Below are 18,771 nucleotides of genomic sequence, written 5' to 3' on the forward strand. Positions count from 1 at the left end.
CAGAATTGAAGGCCGTTGAGACTCCAAAACGAAAAGGTCCACCAAGCACTGAACACAGTGGCTTAAAACAAACCCACACCAAGAAACATGCCTGTGAAAAAGAGAACATCGTATAAACTTCCAGAGAAAGAAAAAAACAGGTTTCTTATTAACAACCTAAATGACACCGGAGGTCTCAACAGCAACAATGGATGGAAGCCACAAGACACTGGAGCACTGCCTTCAAAACTGAACAAAAGCCCTTTCAATCCGGAATTCTATACCCAGTTATACTACCTATCAAAAAAGAAAAGAGAATAGTAATTTACAGATATGCCAGGTCTTAAAAATTCCATCTCCCATGAACGTTTCCTCAGAAAGCTACTGAAGGAGAGGCTTCATTAACAAGGACTAAATCAAGAAAGCCAAAGACATGGGAACCAGGAAAGAGGAGACCCAAAGGACTTTCAACGGTGACAGTGAAGGGTAATCAAGAGAAGGGGCTATAAACAAATCTTAAAGAGTAATCAGCTATAAACAAATCTTAAAGAGTAATCAGTCCAGACGAGAACATGCAGAAGTTCTGGGAAAGACTTCTTCAAAAAGATAATAACTAAAATTTGCCCAGGTTATAGATTTATGCAGTTAATGTAAAGTTTAGAGTTGAATTAGTGCTAAGTAATCAGAAAATGTAGCAACTGAATAAAACAAGTATTAACTCAAAGAAAAACAAAATACCATGCAGTAATTATAAGGCACTTTGTGGCTCAGCAATGAATATGGTTTACACAGTTATAAGATAAACCATGAATATGGAGCTAACCAAAATTACGACATAACTGTAATGGAAGATGAGGGAATGGAAAAGAATGTGCATGCATGATAAGAGGCAGAAGATGTAAGAGAGCCAAATGTTCAAATTCTGGATGGAAAAATGCCTAAAACTGGAAAGAAAAAAAAACCAACATGTTACAAGTGTCTTCGCAATAAGATGATAAAAACAAAGAGTTGTAATTGGTGCCTCTAAAGGGCAAGTGATGAGGGACTCAACTCTTTTCTTACTAAACCTTAAAGAACTACTTGACTCCTAAATAGAGACTTTAAAATTATATTCCTGACTATCAGAAAAAAGGAAATGAGATGTTAAGGATAACACAAGACTCAACAGAGTTTTGTTATTGTCTGGCATGCGGACACCCTAAGAACGCAGAGCTGCAGACGTCGTGTGTTAAGGAGAGGAAGGAAGTAGTACTGACGGCAGCCTATGACAAGCTACGTCCAGAAATTCAAGGAAGCTTTAAAACCTACTGACTATACATATCTGATTTCTTTCTAGGATGGCTAGGCAACATGAAATATTAAAACGCTGTGCTTTACTGACAGATACTAACGATTTTATTAGAAGGTAGAAGGGCTGGCTTCACAAAAGAACTATGTCTTAATACATGTAGAAAGGAAACCACCTAATTACTGAACCTGCTGATTTAGCTTCCCTGCTCTAGAAATCTCTAAGATCTGTGCATTCAGGGCTCAGTTTCAAACTGCTTACCCTAAAAGAAACAAAACCAAACCACTCAGCGTTCACCTTCCTGCTTTCAAGAATAAACAAAGTGAAAGACGGGATCCCCTCTGCTGTATCACAGCTTACCTGCAGAATTCTGTCCTGGGAAGCTGGCGTCCGTGGTGTTCGAAGAGCGATGCTGTTGTTAGTGACATTGTACTCAGACAAAAGCGTACTGGAAGCAGAGTTTGTTATGCCAGATTCCTCAGCAGTCTGACGTGCAATTTCACTTGCTTGGCCTACTTTCACAACTTCCTGGAGTTCTGCATCTGAAATCTAAAAAGACAGTTATCACAGTAAACAATATTTTAATCAGAGAACACAGCTTAAAATGTCCATATTCCAGAAAGACAGATTGCTTAGGCTGTGTGATGAGTACATGGGGTTCACTGTACTACTTTCTTTACTTTTTGTGTGTTTGAAAATTTCCACATGAAGAAGTTTTTAAGTCTTTCCTATATAATGTGGAGGTGCGGAGGTGGGGAATTCTATGGTATCAGCTGCAAAATCTTATATGTATTTCCATACTGAAATTCTTTTAATTTCAACATATTAATAACCAAACACATAAAATAACAGTGTTTGTGCAAAACAATCATATGGTAGGATGACCGAAAACACATTAAAATATCACACAGAGAGTCCACTCAGCACCAAGATCCCTTAGAAAATCAAAATGTATTATCTTAGGGGCCGGCCAAGTGGCTCAGCTGGTTAAGAGTTGGCTTAAGAGCGCGAGCTCTGAGCAACAGGGCCACCGAGTCGATTCCCACATGGGCCAGTGATGCTGCGCCCGAGCTGAGCTGTCACTGAGCTGCCAACAGGTGGCAGGATGGCTCAGCTGGTGTAACAAAAAGGTTGCCTATTCGATGGTTGGCTATGCCCACCGCAACTAAGACTGAACTGGGCACCTTGAGATGAGCTGCCGCCCGGAAGGCTCAGTGGATAGAGCATGTGCTCTTAACAACAAGGCTGCTGGTTCAACTCCTGCATGGGATGGTGGCTACGCCCACCCGCAACTAAGATTGAACTCAGCACCTTGAGCTCAGAGGCCATGAGCTGCTGACAGGCAGCCAGATGGCGACTGGTGCCCTCCACAACTAAGATTGAAGAACAACAACTTGGCCGGTCCCCTTCTCCAATTCCCCAACACTGTTCCCCTCCCCCAATTCCCCAATAAAAATCTTTAAAAAAATAAAGGAAATGTATTATCTTAGTAATTTTACCAAAATTAATATTCTAAGGAGTACTAAGAAAATAAAACGCAAAGTCTCAAATTTAAATAATATCACTACTGGGAATGGCAGCATCTGACCAAATTATTTTGCTTGAGCTGAAGAATCTTGTGTTGATACAGCCAGTGCACTCACTTGGAAAGAGAACCTTCTCTGGCCTCCTAAGTCCATCACTATGCTCTATTCAACTGTCCAATTCTACAGAGTTGTACTACGCAAAACAGAACAAGGGCTTATTCAGCTCCTCTCCTGCAGCAATCAATCAATAATTCCTTTTTCATCTGCAGAAACTTTAAAAAAAAAAAAAAAGACACGAAGGGCTTATTCAAAATTCCCATGTTTCAGGGCCAGCTGAACGGCTCAGTTGGCTAAGAGGGCGAGCTCTTAGCAACAGGGTCGCCAGTTCAATTCCCACATGGGCCTGTGAGCTGCACCCGAATTGAGCTGCCGCTGAGCTACCAACAGGTGGCAGGATGGCTCAGCTGGTGAGAGTGCCTGCTCCTAACAACAAGACGGCCAGTTCAACTCCAGCATGGGATGGTGGGCTATGCCCGCCTGCAACTAAGATTGAACACGGCACCTTGAGCTGAACTGCCCTGAGCTGCCTACGGGCAGCTGGATGGCTAATGGACTTGGAGCTGAGTTTGCTGCACCCTCCACAACTAAGATTGAAGGACAACAACTTGGCTGTTCCCCTTCCCCAATTCCCCAATAAAATCTTTAAAAAAAAATAAAATTCCTATGTTTCTGCCCAACTATAATTAAGTCAAAGGAAAAGAGCCCATGATAAGCTGAATGAGGAAATGTTCCTATCTCTCTTCTCCACAATTCCCACGGTGACTTTCACTGCTATGAAAATGACACAAAACATTTCCTAAAAGAATGCAATGTAAAGTCCACAGAGCCAAACACCTTTATCCTGGTCAACAACAAGAGAGGCCTGGGAGCCCTAACCGGCTGACAAACTAGTAACAGCTGACCATTAGTTACTAAAGCATCATATGAGTAGTTTAAGGCCTGAGATCATTATGCAGAGGAGTTGGTGCTTATTTATCATGCTATTAATATATCACAATGACTTGTTTTTATGTGGCTCACCTATTATACTTGAATTTCTTAGGGGACCCAGCACCTAGCAAAACCTTGGTACATAGGCCCTCAGATATTTGAATGATTAGCATATGAGTACACACAATGAAAATACTGCTTTTATCATATCACCTGAGGGGCAGGAAGGACTAGTTTGCTTCTCTTCTTAGTAAATTCAGAAACACCACTAGTTTGAAGAATAGCTGATGGTAAATCAGATTCTTTTTTCCTTTTCATATGCTGCTTGTCTTTTTTTCTGTCTCTTCCTTCCTTTTCACTGTCATGGGTCAAGACAAAGAAGAGATTTTTTTTAAAGATACATAAAGGCAATAACATTAAAAGCCATATAAATACTCATACAGTTGAACAAAATAATCCCATTTCTATGAAAATTGCTAATAAGCAGACAAAAACTATATACATTAAGTTGGTCCTTACACCATTACATACCCACTATATTCAAGAGGAATGCAGACTTAGAATAGTTAATAATTATTAATAAAATAGGATACACTAAGTAATTTAAGCATTAAATGTTAAAACTATGTAACTATAAAAACTATGACGATAAGCTAAATGTTACATATAACATTAAAAAAACACAGAACTATTCCCAGTATCATACATAAGTATGTGTATGCACATAAGAAAATAAAGTATTCTAAAAATAAAATAAAAATAAAAGGAAAACAATTAAATGAAGGAAATGAAATTAAAACATTGTTAATTTTTAAATTTAAACCTGTTATTCAATTGCTTGTTATGATTTTAAAATTCACAAAATTTTTAAAAACGGTATTTAAGTTCTGACAAATTACACCAAAAATTTGTTAGGAAGTCTAAAGCCAGGCTCAAGGTCATCTTCTAAAGCTCAGGAATGCCTCCCTCCCCTGTGTGTGTCATCCTCTTCCCCCATCTAATCTACTCCTTCCAAATGATTAGTTTTCATCTTCAATCTCTATTTGCAGAAGCTACCTAAAGCAAGGTCGTAATTTGAGAAAATTCAATGGAGTACACCCAAGAAAATCTTGTTTCACAATGGCTGATATCTGTTGTTTAGTAACAACTCAAGTCAGTAGAAATGGAAAGTCAATCGGGAAGAAAAAAAAAAAAATACTTTTGACAGCCATAAAGGTTCTCCCCACAACATTCAGATATAATAATTCAAGAAACTCTAAAAATCCCTAAAATAGGCAAAATCTTAGGCACCCTAAGACAAACATTTTATAGATACACCTACTAATCCCAATAAGTGAAAATTTTTAGACTGTACTGGTGAGTTTTTTTCATTTTCATTTTAAGAAAAATGAGATCAAATTTTCACTAGAAAGGACAAAAAGACAGCCGGCCGAGTGGGCTCAGCTAGTTAAGAGTTGGCTTTGGAGTGCGAGCTCTCAGCAGTAGGGCCGCCGGTTCAGTTCCCACAGGGGCCAGTGACACTGCGCCCTCTACAGCTAAGATGGTGAACAACAGCTCAACCTGGATCTGGGCTACCGTGAGTGGCAGGCGATAGCATAAGCTGCAGTGGGGCTGCAGTGGGCTGCCGTGAGCTACCCTGAGTGGTTGGCAGCCAGCATGAGCGGCTGAACTGCTGTGAGCCACCGTAAGCAGCCATCCAATGGCCAGCGACTGGCTGCCTCATCCGGGAAGAGCACGTGATTGTAATACCAACATGGGCCAGTGAAGCAGTGTCCTCCACAACTAGACTGAAGAACAAAAGGACAACAACTTGTCTGTTCCCCTTCCCCAATTCCCCAACACTGTTCCCCTCCCCCAATTCTCCAATAAAATCTTTAAAAAAAAAAAAGATAAAAAGAACCAAACAAGATTTTGACAGATTCCTTCAGGCTATCAGTAAAACAACTAACCTGGTCACAGATGTGCATAAATCCTAAGATTGTGACCCTGAGCAGACAGTTCACTAAGACCCAAAGTGCAGACATTTCAAGAGACACAAACAGTATTCTATGCTAAAAACAGGACAGCCAGGGTCACTGATTTTCTCAGAAAGGTGAACCCATTAATAAATAAAAGCATATGTGGGCCACACTGTGCTAAATAATAAAAATCTGTCTCTAACAAGGATAATACTTGGCCCTCCATAAAATTCCTACTAATAACTCCGATTTCAAAACCAGAAAGGCAACTTACGATCTTAGCTCCCCATCAAGATCCTGTTGTCTTAACTTCCTGAAATCTGCATCAAGAGCCTGGTAGTTTTCCTCAGAAGTATCATAAAAACCAAGAGCAGGCTTTTTTTCAAATGGGATTTCAGCATTATAATCAACTCCTCTCTTCTTTTTTCTTTTCTTCTGAATTTCTATGCCAGCTGCTCGAAGTTCTCTTCTCTTTTGGAGGGCAGCAAGACGCCTGAAGAAAAAGAACACAACATCACCTTCAAAATCATATGCCATGGGGATGGGATGGTTATCCGAAAGAGTTAAGAAAACTAATTGGTTATTTGGGGAAGAAATAAATCCTCACCTCATACCATTCACCAAACTATAGTTCAGTTTCAATTTCAAGGTACGTGTGTGTGCGCATGCATACACGCGCGCGCGCGCACACGCACACACACACACACACACACACACACACACACACAAGCAAAAAGAAAAACCAGAAGGAACTACATAAGTAAATATGTTATCTTATCTCTGGATGAGAATGTACTCAATAACTATAAATTAAGGACAAAAAAGAGATCAATGGCTTTCAAATTTAAATTTTATATCTCTGTAGCACTCTTTTTAAAGAAATCATAAAAAAAAATTAAAAGGCAAATAATAAGAAAAATATTTGCAGTTAATATTAGGAGTGGTTAGATATAATCACTGAAAGTTTCTTAAAAATGTAACCCAAAGGAAAAAGAGTAAAAGAAACAGTTCCCAAAAAAATAAATAAATACATAAAAAATGCAAGTTGCTAAAATGACAAAAGATTTACCTAATAACTTGAAAACCACAAATTAAATCAACAAGTACCATTTCTGTATATCTAATAGCATTCCGCTTTTCGTTTTAATGGCAAGGGTGCAAAAAGTAGTAGACATTCCCCGTTCTCCCACAATGGTAATAAGAAAGTAAACTGGTATACCGTTTCCCAAAGAGAATTTAGAAATATACATTAAAACACTAGAGTTTAAAAATTTTTTTAACCCAGCAATTTCACTCCTCAGCCACTAGTCTAAGGAAATTAATAAGAACATGCACAAGAACTTAGCTACAAGACTGACTGCTCCTTAACGCTGTTCATAATAGTGTATAACCAGACATAATCTAAACATCCAAAAATAAGAAATTAAACAAATGTATAACATAACTATAAGATAAGGTATTATATAGCCATCAATATAATCTTTTTTTTAAGATTTCATTGGGCAAGTTGGGGAGGGGAACAGTGTTGGGGAACTGGGGGAGGGGACCAGCCAAGTTGTTGTTCTTCAGTCTTTGTTGTGGAGGGCGCCAGTCGCCATCTGGCTGTCTATCCGCAGCTCGTGGCCTCTAAGCTCAAGGTGCTGTGTTCAATCTTAGTTGTGGGTGGGCGTAGCCACCATCCCACGCGACAGTCGAACCAGCAGCCTTGTTGTTAAGAGCGCACGCTCTATCCACTGAGCCATCTGGGCAGCAGCGCAGCTCAAGGTGCCCAGTTCAGTCTTAGGTGCGGGTGAGTATAGCCCACCATTGAACAGGCAATGTTCTTGTTACACCAGCTCAGCCATCCTGCCACCTGTTGGCAGCTCAGCGACAGCTCAGCTCAGGGCACAGCGTCACTGGCCCATGTGGGAATCGAACCAGCGGGCCTGTTGCTCAGAGCTCGCGCTCTTAAGCCAACTCTCAACCAGCTGAGCCACTCAGCCGGCCCAGCCATCTATATAACCTTTAAAAAGCCTATAAATTTATTCTAACATGGAAAGATGCCCAAGACACAGTTATGTACATATTATAAAATTTACATGTTACAGAGCAACACATATTATATGCATATCTATCAATTATTATATGCATGGGGAGATGTGAAGGATGTCTGCCAAAATATTAACAGTGATAATCACTGGAAGTTGGAATTTCATTTAATTTTTACTTTTTTCTTTGTACTTTCCCATGATGTTATCATTTTAATGACTTAATTGATGAGAAAAGTTATTCACAATATTAAATGAGGGAAGATAAATTTTTAAAACAGTACACAGAAGCAACTTCCAGCTTCAGGAGGCTCTGCAGACCCATTCCCCAGGAAAGCTGACAAAAAAAATCAGTAAAAAAAAAAAAAATTTTTTTTTAAATTATTTTAAGTCTCTGAAAAAGATCCTAAGGGGATAGAGCAAATGAAGAGGCATTTATTCAAGGAAATCTAAAACTTGGTAAGAAAAGTGAGAGTCTGTGATATTTGAATCTAGACCCACTCCTTCCCCTCTTCCTCCAGCCCAGCTTAGGAAGGTGGAAACGCCACTCCACACTGGTGCAGCCATGAACAGGGTTCTCCCTCCCCTCCAACTCCCAGGAGGAGGGCTTCCACTGCAGGAGGGGCAAGGTAGCACCATTTTTATTTATTTTTTTATTTTTGTTTTTTTCCGAAAATGTTTGATTACACACAGAAGGGCTGGGGCTCAGTCCTTCTCGGCTGCTGCCTCCCTCCTGGCTGCAAGGACACTGCTCAGCTCCTCTCTCTCCTCTTGGCTCGGATGTGTGTCCCCACCCTTTTCTTGAACTTCAGGGCCCGCTTGTCCTCAGAGACCTTGAGCAGCTCCATGGCGCGCCGCTCATAGAGGGCAAAGCCGCACACCTCCCGGATCATGTCCCACACGAACTTGGTGTGTTTAGTGAGGCGCCCGCAGCGGTGGTTGTGTCTCGGCTTGCTGATGCTCTTGGTCACCTTGTGGCCCTTGTTGCGGCCCATGGCCATGGGGTAGCGCAGAGCCATGGCTGCTGCTCCTCAACAGCTGCCGAGGCTAAAGGGAAGGGCAAGGGTAGCACCATTTGTAATCCTGCCTCCAGATACCCACTGAAGAGGCTAGTTCAATCCAAAGCAGCTGAGAAGCAGTGGCTTCCTTCTCTGCCCAGACACAGGCTCTATCTTGAGCACAGTGCTACTGAACATACTGGAGTCCTAAGAGCCCTTGCCCCAGATTATGGGATGAGGGGTCCATGCTAGGAGAGGCTGGCCAAGGAGAACTGGAGCTGCTACCCACCCCTTCACCGAGCATTCAGCTCCTAACGTGAGGCTGTCACTCAGAGACAAAAATATCAGAGTGCAACAGTAAAACAGAAAACTCCAGGTATCTCGCCAAAGGCAGTAACTTCATTTGCAACAGAGGATGGAGAAGTTCAAGGCTAAGGATGCTCTCAGGAACTGTGGAAGTTGTGGTGAAAGACAACTGGGAAGAAAAACTGAGAGATTCATCGGAGAAATGGGCTAAGCTATAGGCCCACTAGTTTGCCAGAGAGAAACATCGAAAGAGATCGGTGGGAGGAGCCTCTCTGGAAGCAGAACAAATATCAAGCACTGACTTCAGAAAGTATCCCTTCAAAGGGGCCCAAATTTGGCTGGATTCATGTATGGAGCAATTTATGCCCCAAGACATTGAAAACAGTAAAGCAATCAGCTGGCAATTAGTAGCGTTTAACAGCTGGGTGCAGTCAGAGAACAAGAAGTCAAAGTCCTGTCAAAACCACGTCATCCCAGGGTGGCTGTGGGCATACCAAGATTGCACCCCCATGAAGAGCAAAATCGGAGGCTTCACATTTCTATGGGGAGGGAACAGAACAGACTCAGTATAATCCTGCCAGTCACTACACAAGTAAATAAGTAATAACAACAAAGAGGGGGTGAGGGGAACATGAGTACCTAGAATTGCTATCTCATCTAAGATCTACAATTCTCCACAAAAAATTATAAGACATGCAAAAAAAAACAGGAGAGCATGACCTATACAGCCAAAAAACAGGAGGCAACAGAAACTGCCTGTGAGAGCTACCAGATGTTGTATTTAACAGACAGACTTCAAGGAGCCGTTACAAGTATGCGCAAAGAACAAAAGGAAAACATGATTAAAGAAGTAAAGGAAGGTATGATGACAATGCTGCATCACACAGAGAATATCAGTAAAGAGATAGAAATGATTAAAAAGAACCACATGGAAATTCTGAATTTGAAAAGTATAAAGCTGAAATGAAAACTTCACTAGAGAGGCTCAACAGTAGATTCAAACTGACAGAAGAATTAGCGAACGAGAAGACAGATGGATAAAGATTATACAATATGAACAACAGAGGAAAAGCAGAATGAAGAACTATGAACAGAGCTTCACAGAAATGTGGGACACCATTAAGTGCACGAACATATGCACAAAAGGAATACCAAAAGGAGAGGTAAGAAAAAAGGGAGACAAACTATTTCAAGAAATAACGGCTGAAAATTTCCCAAGTTTATTGAAAATCATTAACCTACACATCCAAAAAGCTCAAAACTCCGAGTAAGATAAACATAAAGAAATCTACAAATAGAAACATATTTAAAATGCTGAAAGCCAAACAAAAGGAGAAAATCTTTAAAGCAGCAAAAGAAAAATGACTCATCACTTACAAGGGACTCCCAATAAGATTAACAGCTGACTTCTCATCAAAACAATATATACAGTATGATCCAACCTTATATAAATGTTATTTTGTGTGTAGATATACCTAAATGCACATCTGTATTGAGAGAAAGGCTTGAAAGGACACACTTCAAAAGTTAAAGTAACCTCATTCTTTAAATAAAGAAAATAAAGCCTTCAAATGACATTAGAAAACCTTTGCAATATAATACTAAGTGAATACAACCAAGCTATACATATCAACCATGCTCCAAAAAGAAAACAGAGCAACACTAAAGGAAAAGTGTATTATTTTTATAATCAATAAGAAGCTTTAAGTTATAAAACAGATCTGTAATTCAGAATTTAAAGTAAATAGCCCTGCATTGCACTTTGCATACAGACCCATCTAGTCTATTACAAGATATATATACAACATTAAGTTATAAAGATGTGTAGACTCTTCAAGAAAATCTACACGCGTAGGAAATTTAAACCTGAAAAAAATCTACTTAAAGCAAGCAATGTCAGCCATACTTGGGAGATTTTTCACACATGCACTTGCCACATCCCTGGCCCGATCCACCTGGTAAAAGGGTCAAAAAAATTTGGTTTTCAACCAACCATCAACAAAAATGGATGAGTGAATTTTTTTTCAACCTTGCTCACATTATTTAACCCTAACTAGTGTACAGAATAGAAAGGTGGCTGAGACTGGGCAAATTTAGTACCTCCTACTGGTTTCTGTTTACTGTCCCAGGCCAGTTATACTTCCATCATAAGTTACTATTCTGGGCTAGTGATTGGTCAGTGATACCAAAACAAGCATCCCCAGGCATGAAAGAATGCTCCATCCCAGGATCTGGCATTTTAAAGCCATTATTGGGGAAGCCATCAACACAATGCTAGCTAGTCTCAGGTCAGGAAGCAGTGTACTAAGGAGTTTATTACAATGCCTGAATTCCAAAAGTTATTAAGCTCTTATACAGTTTAGGTTTTTCCTTTACCCACTTTCTCTTGGTTTCTGGGCCATTAGGAATGATGTCAATCATGGCGCTAACCAAAAGGAAAAAAAGGGAGGGGAAAGTGGAGAAAACCTTAAGTGGGCAATACTTAATTCACTCATTTTTTAATTAGAATTTTCTGTGCGAGCCTAAAATTCGGCTTGAGGTTCATTAACTCCATCTCTGTTCAGTCGCGTTTCCTGTTGTAAGCCAGCAGCTTGCCCAACACTAATCAAGGAGAGTAGCTAACAGACAATCATGCAAAAGTCACACAGTCCTCTAGCCATCTGACTCCAAGATGGCTACAACAAATGAAGCTCTCCTATGCTAACAAAAAAATCCAATATGCCACGTGAACTACCTGGGCATTACTTCTGCCATACCGTATCAAAAACATCTTTTAATATGTATTTTTTTCTATATTCTGAAATGATTGGGAAGGGGAATAAGACTTTTTGAAGTATAATAATAAAGAAACTAATGAATATTAGCAAAACTGGACCTGAACAATTCTATTACTCACCCACCAGGGTTGGCTAAGTCACACAGTTTTATTGGGCCTACAGATGCACAGACCAATTGTTCAACTATGGATGAAAACAACCATACCTTGCTTCTTCCAACTGTTTCTCTCTTGCTTTCCTCTTGGCCTTCTTTCCCTGAGTATTAGCCAGGCGGGCTCTAGCTTCAGAAAGCATCTCAAGTTCATCTGCAAAAATAAAGAGAAGAAAAACTTAAGTTCTTCTCCAACAGAAGCAAGGTATCTGAGAGACACACCCTAGTGCTTAAGATTAGAAAAACTACATATAATTATTATAAGGTATAGCATAATGGAAATAGCTTGGGTTTTTAAATCAGAGAAACCTAAGTTATAAACTAGGCCCACCACTTGCTAGCTATCAACCCTGAATAACTTACTCTCCCTGAGAATGTTTCATCATCTATAAAATGAGAATAACAATTCCTACTTCACAGGGATGTTGAGAAAAGCTAAGGAAAATGAAACAAGTAAAGCATCCAGCAGGTATCCATTAAATAGTGGCTATAATTATCACATCCTTCATTATCATCTAACTGGCACAGCGCAAAATGTGACATACAGAAAATCTACTAATTAATTATAAGGTAATTGATCATCTTCATTAGCTTCACCTTTCTTTCCTCAGAACTATTTTTCTCCTCTAATACATTTTCCATGGCTCCCCAGAGTAGAATAATAAATGTCATTACTGATGCCTTAGACCAATTCCTATACAAAGCTGGAATCACAAGGGAATTTTTTAAAATCTCCAATTCCAGGACCACCCCTCCACCCCCAAAATTACCAACTCAGCTATCTCCAGGGGAGGACCTCGTACCTGTATCTTTAAAAGTTCTCCATGTGACAATGATGCAGCCAGACCAGCCATTGTCTGCCTTTGGAAACCACTACTCTCAAACTTCTAAATTTTAAAAACTCAACAAGTATTCATTAAGTGCTTCACAACAATCTTGTGAGTTAAGATAGATATTATTCTCAATCGGCAAGAAATGAAATCAAAGCTCAGGGAGATTATATGACTCGCCTATGGTCAAACAGCTAATAAAAGACAAGACATGGGTCTAAAATCCAGTTCCTGATTCTTGACTCAATGTCTCAAGGAGTCATCCTAAATCTCCATCACAGTCTTGCAGTGTTGCTTTTTCACAGATTAAATTTCCTGCCTCAAGTCAAAGAAGCAGCTAATAGGCCTGGAGCCCAATATCCTGACTTCTTGATTCTCTGCGCAGAATGGGAATGAGAATACAGGTTCTTCAAAGGCTTACTTAGCTCTAGCCTCCAGGAAATCTGTCCATTAGTATTACACTGCTAACTTATTAAATCAATGGACTAACAGAAGATAAAGGGACACTGTCCAAAAAGAGCAATTACTCTATAATGGAAGTCTGGACACATTTAGAATGAGATTTAGAATAACAAATGCAGATTTAATTGGGATTCTAAGAAGTCAGAGTTTAGAAAGGAACTAAGAGTTTAAAAGAAGCCTAAGGAGTATATGGTTACCAAAGAAATAAATTCCTTACGAGCCTATACTTACCCTCATCCATATCAATTGGATCAGGCCGTGCTGGTTTTGTTTCTGGATTTGGATCTATTTCTCCAGGTTTCAGTTTTCGTGGATCATCTGTTGTTTCCTCTTCATTGTCTCTTTGGGCAGCTTTATCCCTAGAAAGGAGTCCAGATGAGTTAGTCATAGTATCACACAGTTTAGTCTTGGAAATACCAGGTTTCCTAGCACTGGCATTCTTTTCTTTCAAAAACCCAATGGATAGGCATTAACAAAATAAAGCATTCAACTAGCGCCTCACCTGAGATGGTATTAAAATTCCCTCTAATTTCAATGAGCGTTTCCATTCACTATAAAATAGGATCCAAGCAGCCCCTTAATCACAAATGCAGAAAGCCATACAAATAAAAAAAAAAAACTTTTAGTGAAGAGCCAAAATGTTCCAATGGTTAACTCTCAGCAGTGTGATTATGGGTGATTTTTATTTGTTTTACTATTTTTTCCCAAGTTTTCTACGATGAAATGTATGATTTGTGTATTTTTTAATTATTATTTTACAAAATATATAACAGAAGACATAATTTTGATCAAACACATGAGATTTGGAGTATATAATCCAATAGCATTAGCTCCTTTAGCTTTACTCAGATCTGTAACTAAATGTTTAAAGGCAGAAAATGCTAGTTTATTCAGCCTCATTCAGAAGATATACACACATTTTTGGAGATTCACTTACAGAAGAAATTCATAGTGTTCCAAGCACTGGGCAGCTGTTCTTCCAATGATGGGAGCAATGGTCCTCCACTGAGTTGGCATCAATTTGGCCAAGTGCAACAGTTTTTCCTCTTCTTCTCTGGACCATTCTGTTTTCTTAATGCTTGGATCCAGCCACTCATACCTATTAAAAAGATACAATTTTATATATTAACCAGTCACTTAGCATGAATATCTTATTTATACATTAGATACACTGACTTCTAATGACTGAAAAACGCAAGGTAACTAATTACGAACCCTGTTCTTTTTTTACAACAGACTATTCACTGCTTTTGTTTGGTGTCTTTACATTTAAGCAAAACTACCGTCATTATGTTTTTCCTTTCCTAATTAATGTCCCACCCGACCCACCTTTTCCACCCATTCTACTTAGCAGGATGGGAGGCTGGCAAACAAAATATAAGCCTTACCAAACATTAGGGCAGGGGCTTAGCTCCACTAAGAGAAACAGAAATCAGAAACCACTTCTTCAGGCTGAGGATCATCTTCTTTGGGGTCCAATCTCTACATTCTGATCCTTTCCCCTAGCAGGTGCCTAGGAAATTAGGTCATTCTTGTGCAATTCAAAATATGATCCTAGAACCATATGGGTCAGGGCTGGGGCCAGATCACTCATGCCACGAACACATGTAGAAGTTTAATGTGTCCACTACTCAATGACTTAAAAGGGGACACAACAGATGTAGTGTTGGCTTCTGTTATATTTGGGAGGGAGCAAATATACCAAACTTCAATTGTATTATGAGGAAACTCAACTATTGTGAACTAGCCTAAAAAAATTAACCATTATTTATCATTTATTTCTTTGGGAAAGTAAGTTCTAACCAACTTTTAAACTTTGGGGACACAATCCATTTATAAGCTGCAGTCCATCTCTACCTAAAAGGAGATTTGTTTTGTGCTTCACAAAGCACTCTCAAACAAATTAACTCACTTGAGCCTCATAGCTCCATCAGTTAAGGCCAAGTATTATTATCATCCCAATTGGGAGAAAACAGGAGCAGGGTGTAGAGGATAGAAAAAATATTAATAGCTTGCCTAAGATCACATAGGAACCAAGTGACAGCTAAGTCTTAAATCTAAATTCCCATCTCCCACTCCATCCTTTCTGTCGTATCACAATGCCTGCTTTCTTTGATAAGCCTCAAAGAACAGACATTTTCCTCATCATAATTAAGGTCATTTTTCTGTTTTCCATTCATTAACGGTACATACCATCTGGCTTTGCACTGCTTTGCTGATTTTCTGTGCAGCAGTGAGGCAATCCTAGACCACTGGTTTTTCCCATATTTCATTACCGCTGCTTTCAGAATTTCATCCTTAAAAAATTGTCAAAGAAAAACAGTTTATTCAGTCACAAAATTCCAAGTGAAAAAAGACAAAATTTAAATTAACTGACAGGATAGTTAGCAAGAAAGAGAAAGACACACACACCTCCTACATTTAAAAAAAAAAAAAGTACAAAAATCTCATTTACTATCATAATAAACAGCAAGCCAGAATCAGCAAAATGCAAGAAACTAAGAAGACATCTCTCAAAAGGACACCGTTATCCTTCTTTACAGACAACCTCTCCCCCCACCCCCAATAAACTGAGATGGGTAAAGCCCAATCTAAGAAACCCTACTTGATAGAGGATAGCAAAAAGTATTCTCCAATGTATGGCTGTCATTCTCCTCAAAAGTATACAGCTCATTCACTGATTCATTCATTCAAAAAACATTTCTTGAACACCTACCTTATACCAGGTCTTGAACTGGACACATCCAACCCTCAAGTAGCAAGTTATGGCTCTAGTGACTCCATTCTCCAATCTAGGTTTCCCGCCTCCAGTTTACAAATGGCATTTTCTCTCCAGTCCCATAACCCCGCCTCTGACCCAAGAATCCACATCCCAGGTCTCACCTAAGGATTAAGAATTTCTCCCCCACCTCACTAGTAGGCTCTCCCTCCTGCCTCCCCCAGTATCTAGACACTATTTCAGCATGGCACCCATTCCAATATGGAATTAACCAATCCCAGAGGAGCCCAGCAAGTTAAGCCAAAGACAACAGGGATAATAGAGACACAGACGAATGCACTTGGGGCATTTTGCTTTTAGGCTTTTTCCCACATGGAACTTGAGCTAGATGCCTCATCCATGAGCTACTCCACCCCACCTTCCCATCATCAGAGATGAAAAGAGACTTCAGGGTTTTAGCCACTGGAGGGGAATCCTGCTGTTACTTGATCTTGTACATCTGTTTCTCCCCCAGAAGTTATCTCTTCTCCAATTTAAATTGCTTGGTTCCCCTCTGTGCAAGCTGTGATGCAAGGTTATCACTGACTTTACTTGTCACTTTGTTGCAGTACTGCTATACTTAAATACATCTTCAACTAAGTATAGATAGCAGTTATCTATCCTCCCACAATAGATTCATTCAGCAAACACTGGCCAAGCAACCTACTTCATGTTGGTTACTGTCCTAGGTTCTAGGGATACTAAGATCTGGTCCTCTTCCAGTGCTGTCTGCTGGGGGCAACAGAGCAACCAGCACTTACCAAAAGACTACTGTGTGCCAGACTCTCTTCTAAATGTTCCAAATATATTGACTCATTTGCTCCTCAAGAGATAGGTATTATCATCCCCATAAGAAAAATAAGAAAACTGAGGTTCTGAGAGGTTAAGAAACGTATCCAGCATCACACAGAAGGATGTGATGCCTGCAAAAGGACAAAGCAAGCTCTAACAAATGGATGAAAGAGGAGCCACTGGGACCACTGGGGTGCAACTAATTTTTACAGGATGAATGGGCAGAAATTTCAAGCGGAGGGTTTGAAGGATGGTGAAAGATGCTCAGGAGTAGGAGGATATTTAAAGAAAGCACAAGATATAAAAAGATCCAGATCATGAAAAGATAGATGTGCTCCAGAAACTGACAAATTCAGCGAACCGTGAACACAAACTGCACTAACATCTTACTTCTATTTTACTCCCTCTCTACGGCTCTTTGGCTCACCACTAGCATTATCCAATACATTTCCGGAAGCAAAGAAACTACTGGAGTCAGTTTATCCCATGTGGCTTCTACCCAGGGCGAGGGAGAGCGACAAGAAGAGACAAGACTTGGGACCTGTCGGGAGAGCAGACAAGTTATGCCTTGATAACAGACAACCAGAGATATGCGGGCATAGAGGGGCTCTTGGAACGTGGCACTCAAGCGTATTTCCCCTTGCAAGGAAGTCAATGAAGAAACAAAGTTGCGGCCAAACACTTCTTTATTTTTGAGTATCAAAGAGAGGCACGGTGCACGGGCTGGGGAACGGAGGTGCCCCATAAGGCCAACTCTCGCTGATGTCCCTTCTCCCCCTCCATACTCTTGAGTTCCCCCAGCGAGAGGGGCGCGTCCTCAAGTCAATAGGTGTTCACTGGAGGCCTAACAAGTGCCTGGCAGGTAGTCAGGAGGTTAAATCACGGTCCCTGTCCTTGAGGTGCTCAGGTAACGCAGGATCGGGTACAAAGACCCGGAGGGTCCGCCCGGCGCGGCCCCCCACGCAGACCCCGCAGGTCATCCTCCCCTCCTCACCCACCTCCCCGCGCGTGCGCACAAACTGCCGGAGGGGGCGAAGGGCAGCGCACGGCGGGAAAAGGGGACTTACCTCGGTATTCCTCCATACGCCCCCCTTAATCATAATTCGAGGCATCTTGGCGGCGGGGTGTCTCGGCAAGTGGCCGAGAGGAGCTTCAGAGAAGTAGTAACGGCGCTGCAGCCACGGGTCCCGAAGGAACCACTTCCTCCAGGCGCGACCTTCTGCTTTGTGAAGATCTGCGCAGGCGCCAAGGCGGTGGGGGTGGGGGGGGGGCGGGAGCAGAGTTACAAGTATCGCGAGAACTCGGATGGCTGAAAGGAAAATAAGTGCCTTGTTAAAATTCTAGTATAAGAAGACCAACGGAAGACCACGGAGCCGCTTTAGCCAAAGCGCACTAGGCCGCGCGCACGGCCAAAACAGGTTGGAGGAAAAACACGATCTTCGCGAGAAGGAAAGTAGTGGTGGGCTTGGCCGTGACGTCACCTAGTGGCAGAGCGTGGGCACATCACTCGTGTGGAGTTTCAGCCCAGTTGATCTAAAAAGAGCTTTTTTATTTATTTATTATTTTTTAAAGATTTTTATTGGGGAATTGGGGGATGGGAACAGCGCTGGGGAATTGGGGAAAGGGAACAGACAAGTTACTGTCCTTTTTTTTGTTCTTTAGACTAGTTGTGTAAAACGTTGCTTCACTGGCCCAAGTTGGCACCATCATTGCGCACTTCCCAAGGCAGGCAGATCAGTCCCAATTTCTGGCTGGCAGCTCACGGAAGCCCATGGCAACCACTGCAGCAGGGGCTGCAGCCTACACTGTCCTGGGTGACTCAGGGCAGCCCAGCTCCAGGTTGAGCTGTTATTCACCATCTTAGCTGTAGAGGGCAGTGTCACTGGCCCTCATATGTGGGATCCGAACCGGGGTCCTCTGGCGTCCCAA

General features: G+C 41.0%; 1 protein-coding gene and 1 pseudogene across 1 annotated transcript in view; both read right to left on the reverse strand.

The window, feature by feature from the left end:
- The window catches only part of CDC5L (cell division cycle 5 like), a 45,069-nt gene extending 26,994 nt beyond the window's left edge, over positions 1–18,075 (reverse strand). The window contains exons 1-8 of the mRNA XM_019642789.1: positions 17,910–18,075; positions 15,486–15,589; positions 14,230–14,391; positions 13,524–13,651; positions 12,055–12,154; positions 6,016–6,234; positions 3,997–4,141; positions 1,628–1,816 (exon numbers count right to left, since the gene is read on the reverse strand). Of these exons, the coding sequence (XP_019498334.1) occupies positions 1,628–1,816; positions 3,997–4,141; positions 6,016–6,234; positions 12,055–12,154; positions 13,524–13,651; positions 14,230–14,391; positions 15,486–15,589; positions 17,910–17,954 (1,092 nt within the window). The 5' untranslated portion in view covers positions 17,955–18,075. The remainder of the gene's footprint in view (positions 1–1,627; positions 1,817–3,996; positions 4,142–6,015; positions 6,235–12,054; positions 12,155–13,523; positions 13,652–14,229; positions 14,392–15,485; positions 15,590–17,909) is intronic.
- On the reverse strand, positions 7,975–8,881 carry LOC109382926 (60S ribosomal protein L36 pseudogene; annotated as a pseudogene).
- Positions 18,076–18,771: the final 696 nt, after the last annotated feature.

The sequence above is a fragment of the Hipposideros armiger genome, unplaced genomic scaffold (assembly GCF_001890085.2).
Source record: "Hipposideros armiger isolate ML-2016 unplaced genomic scaffold, ASM189008v1 scaffold_72, whole genome shotgun sequence".
NCBI lineage: Eukaryota > Metazoa > Chordata > Mammalia > Chiroptera > Hipposideridae > Hipposideros > Hipposideros armiger.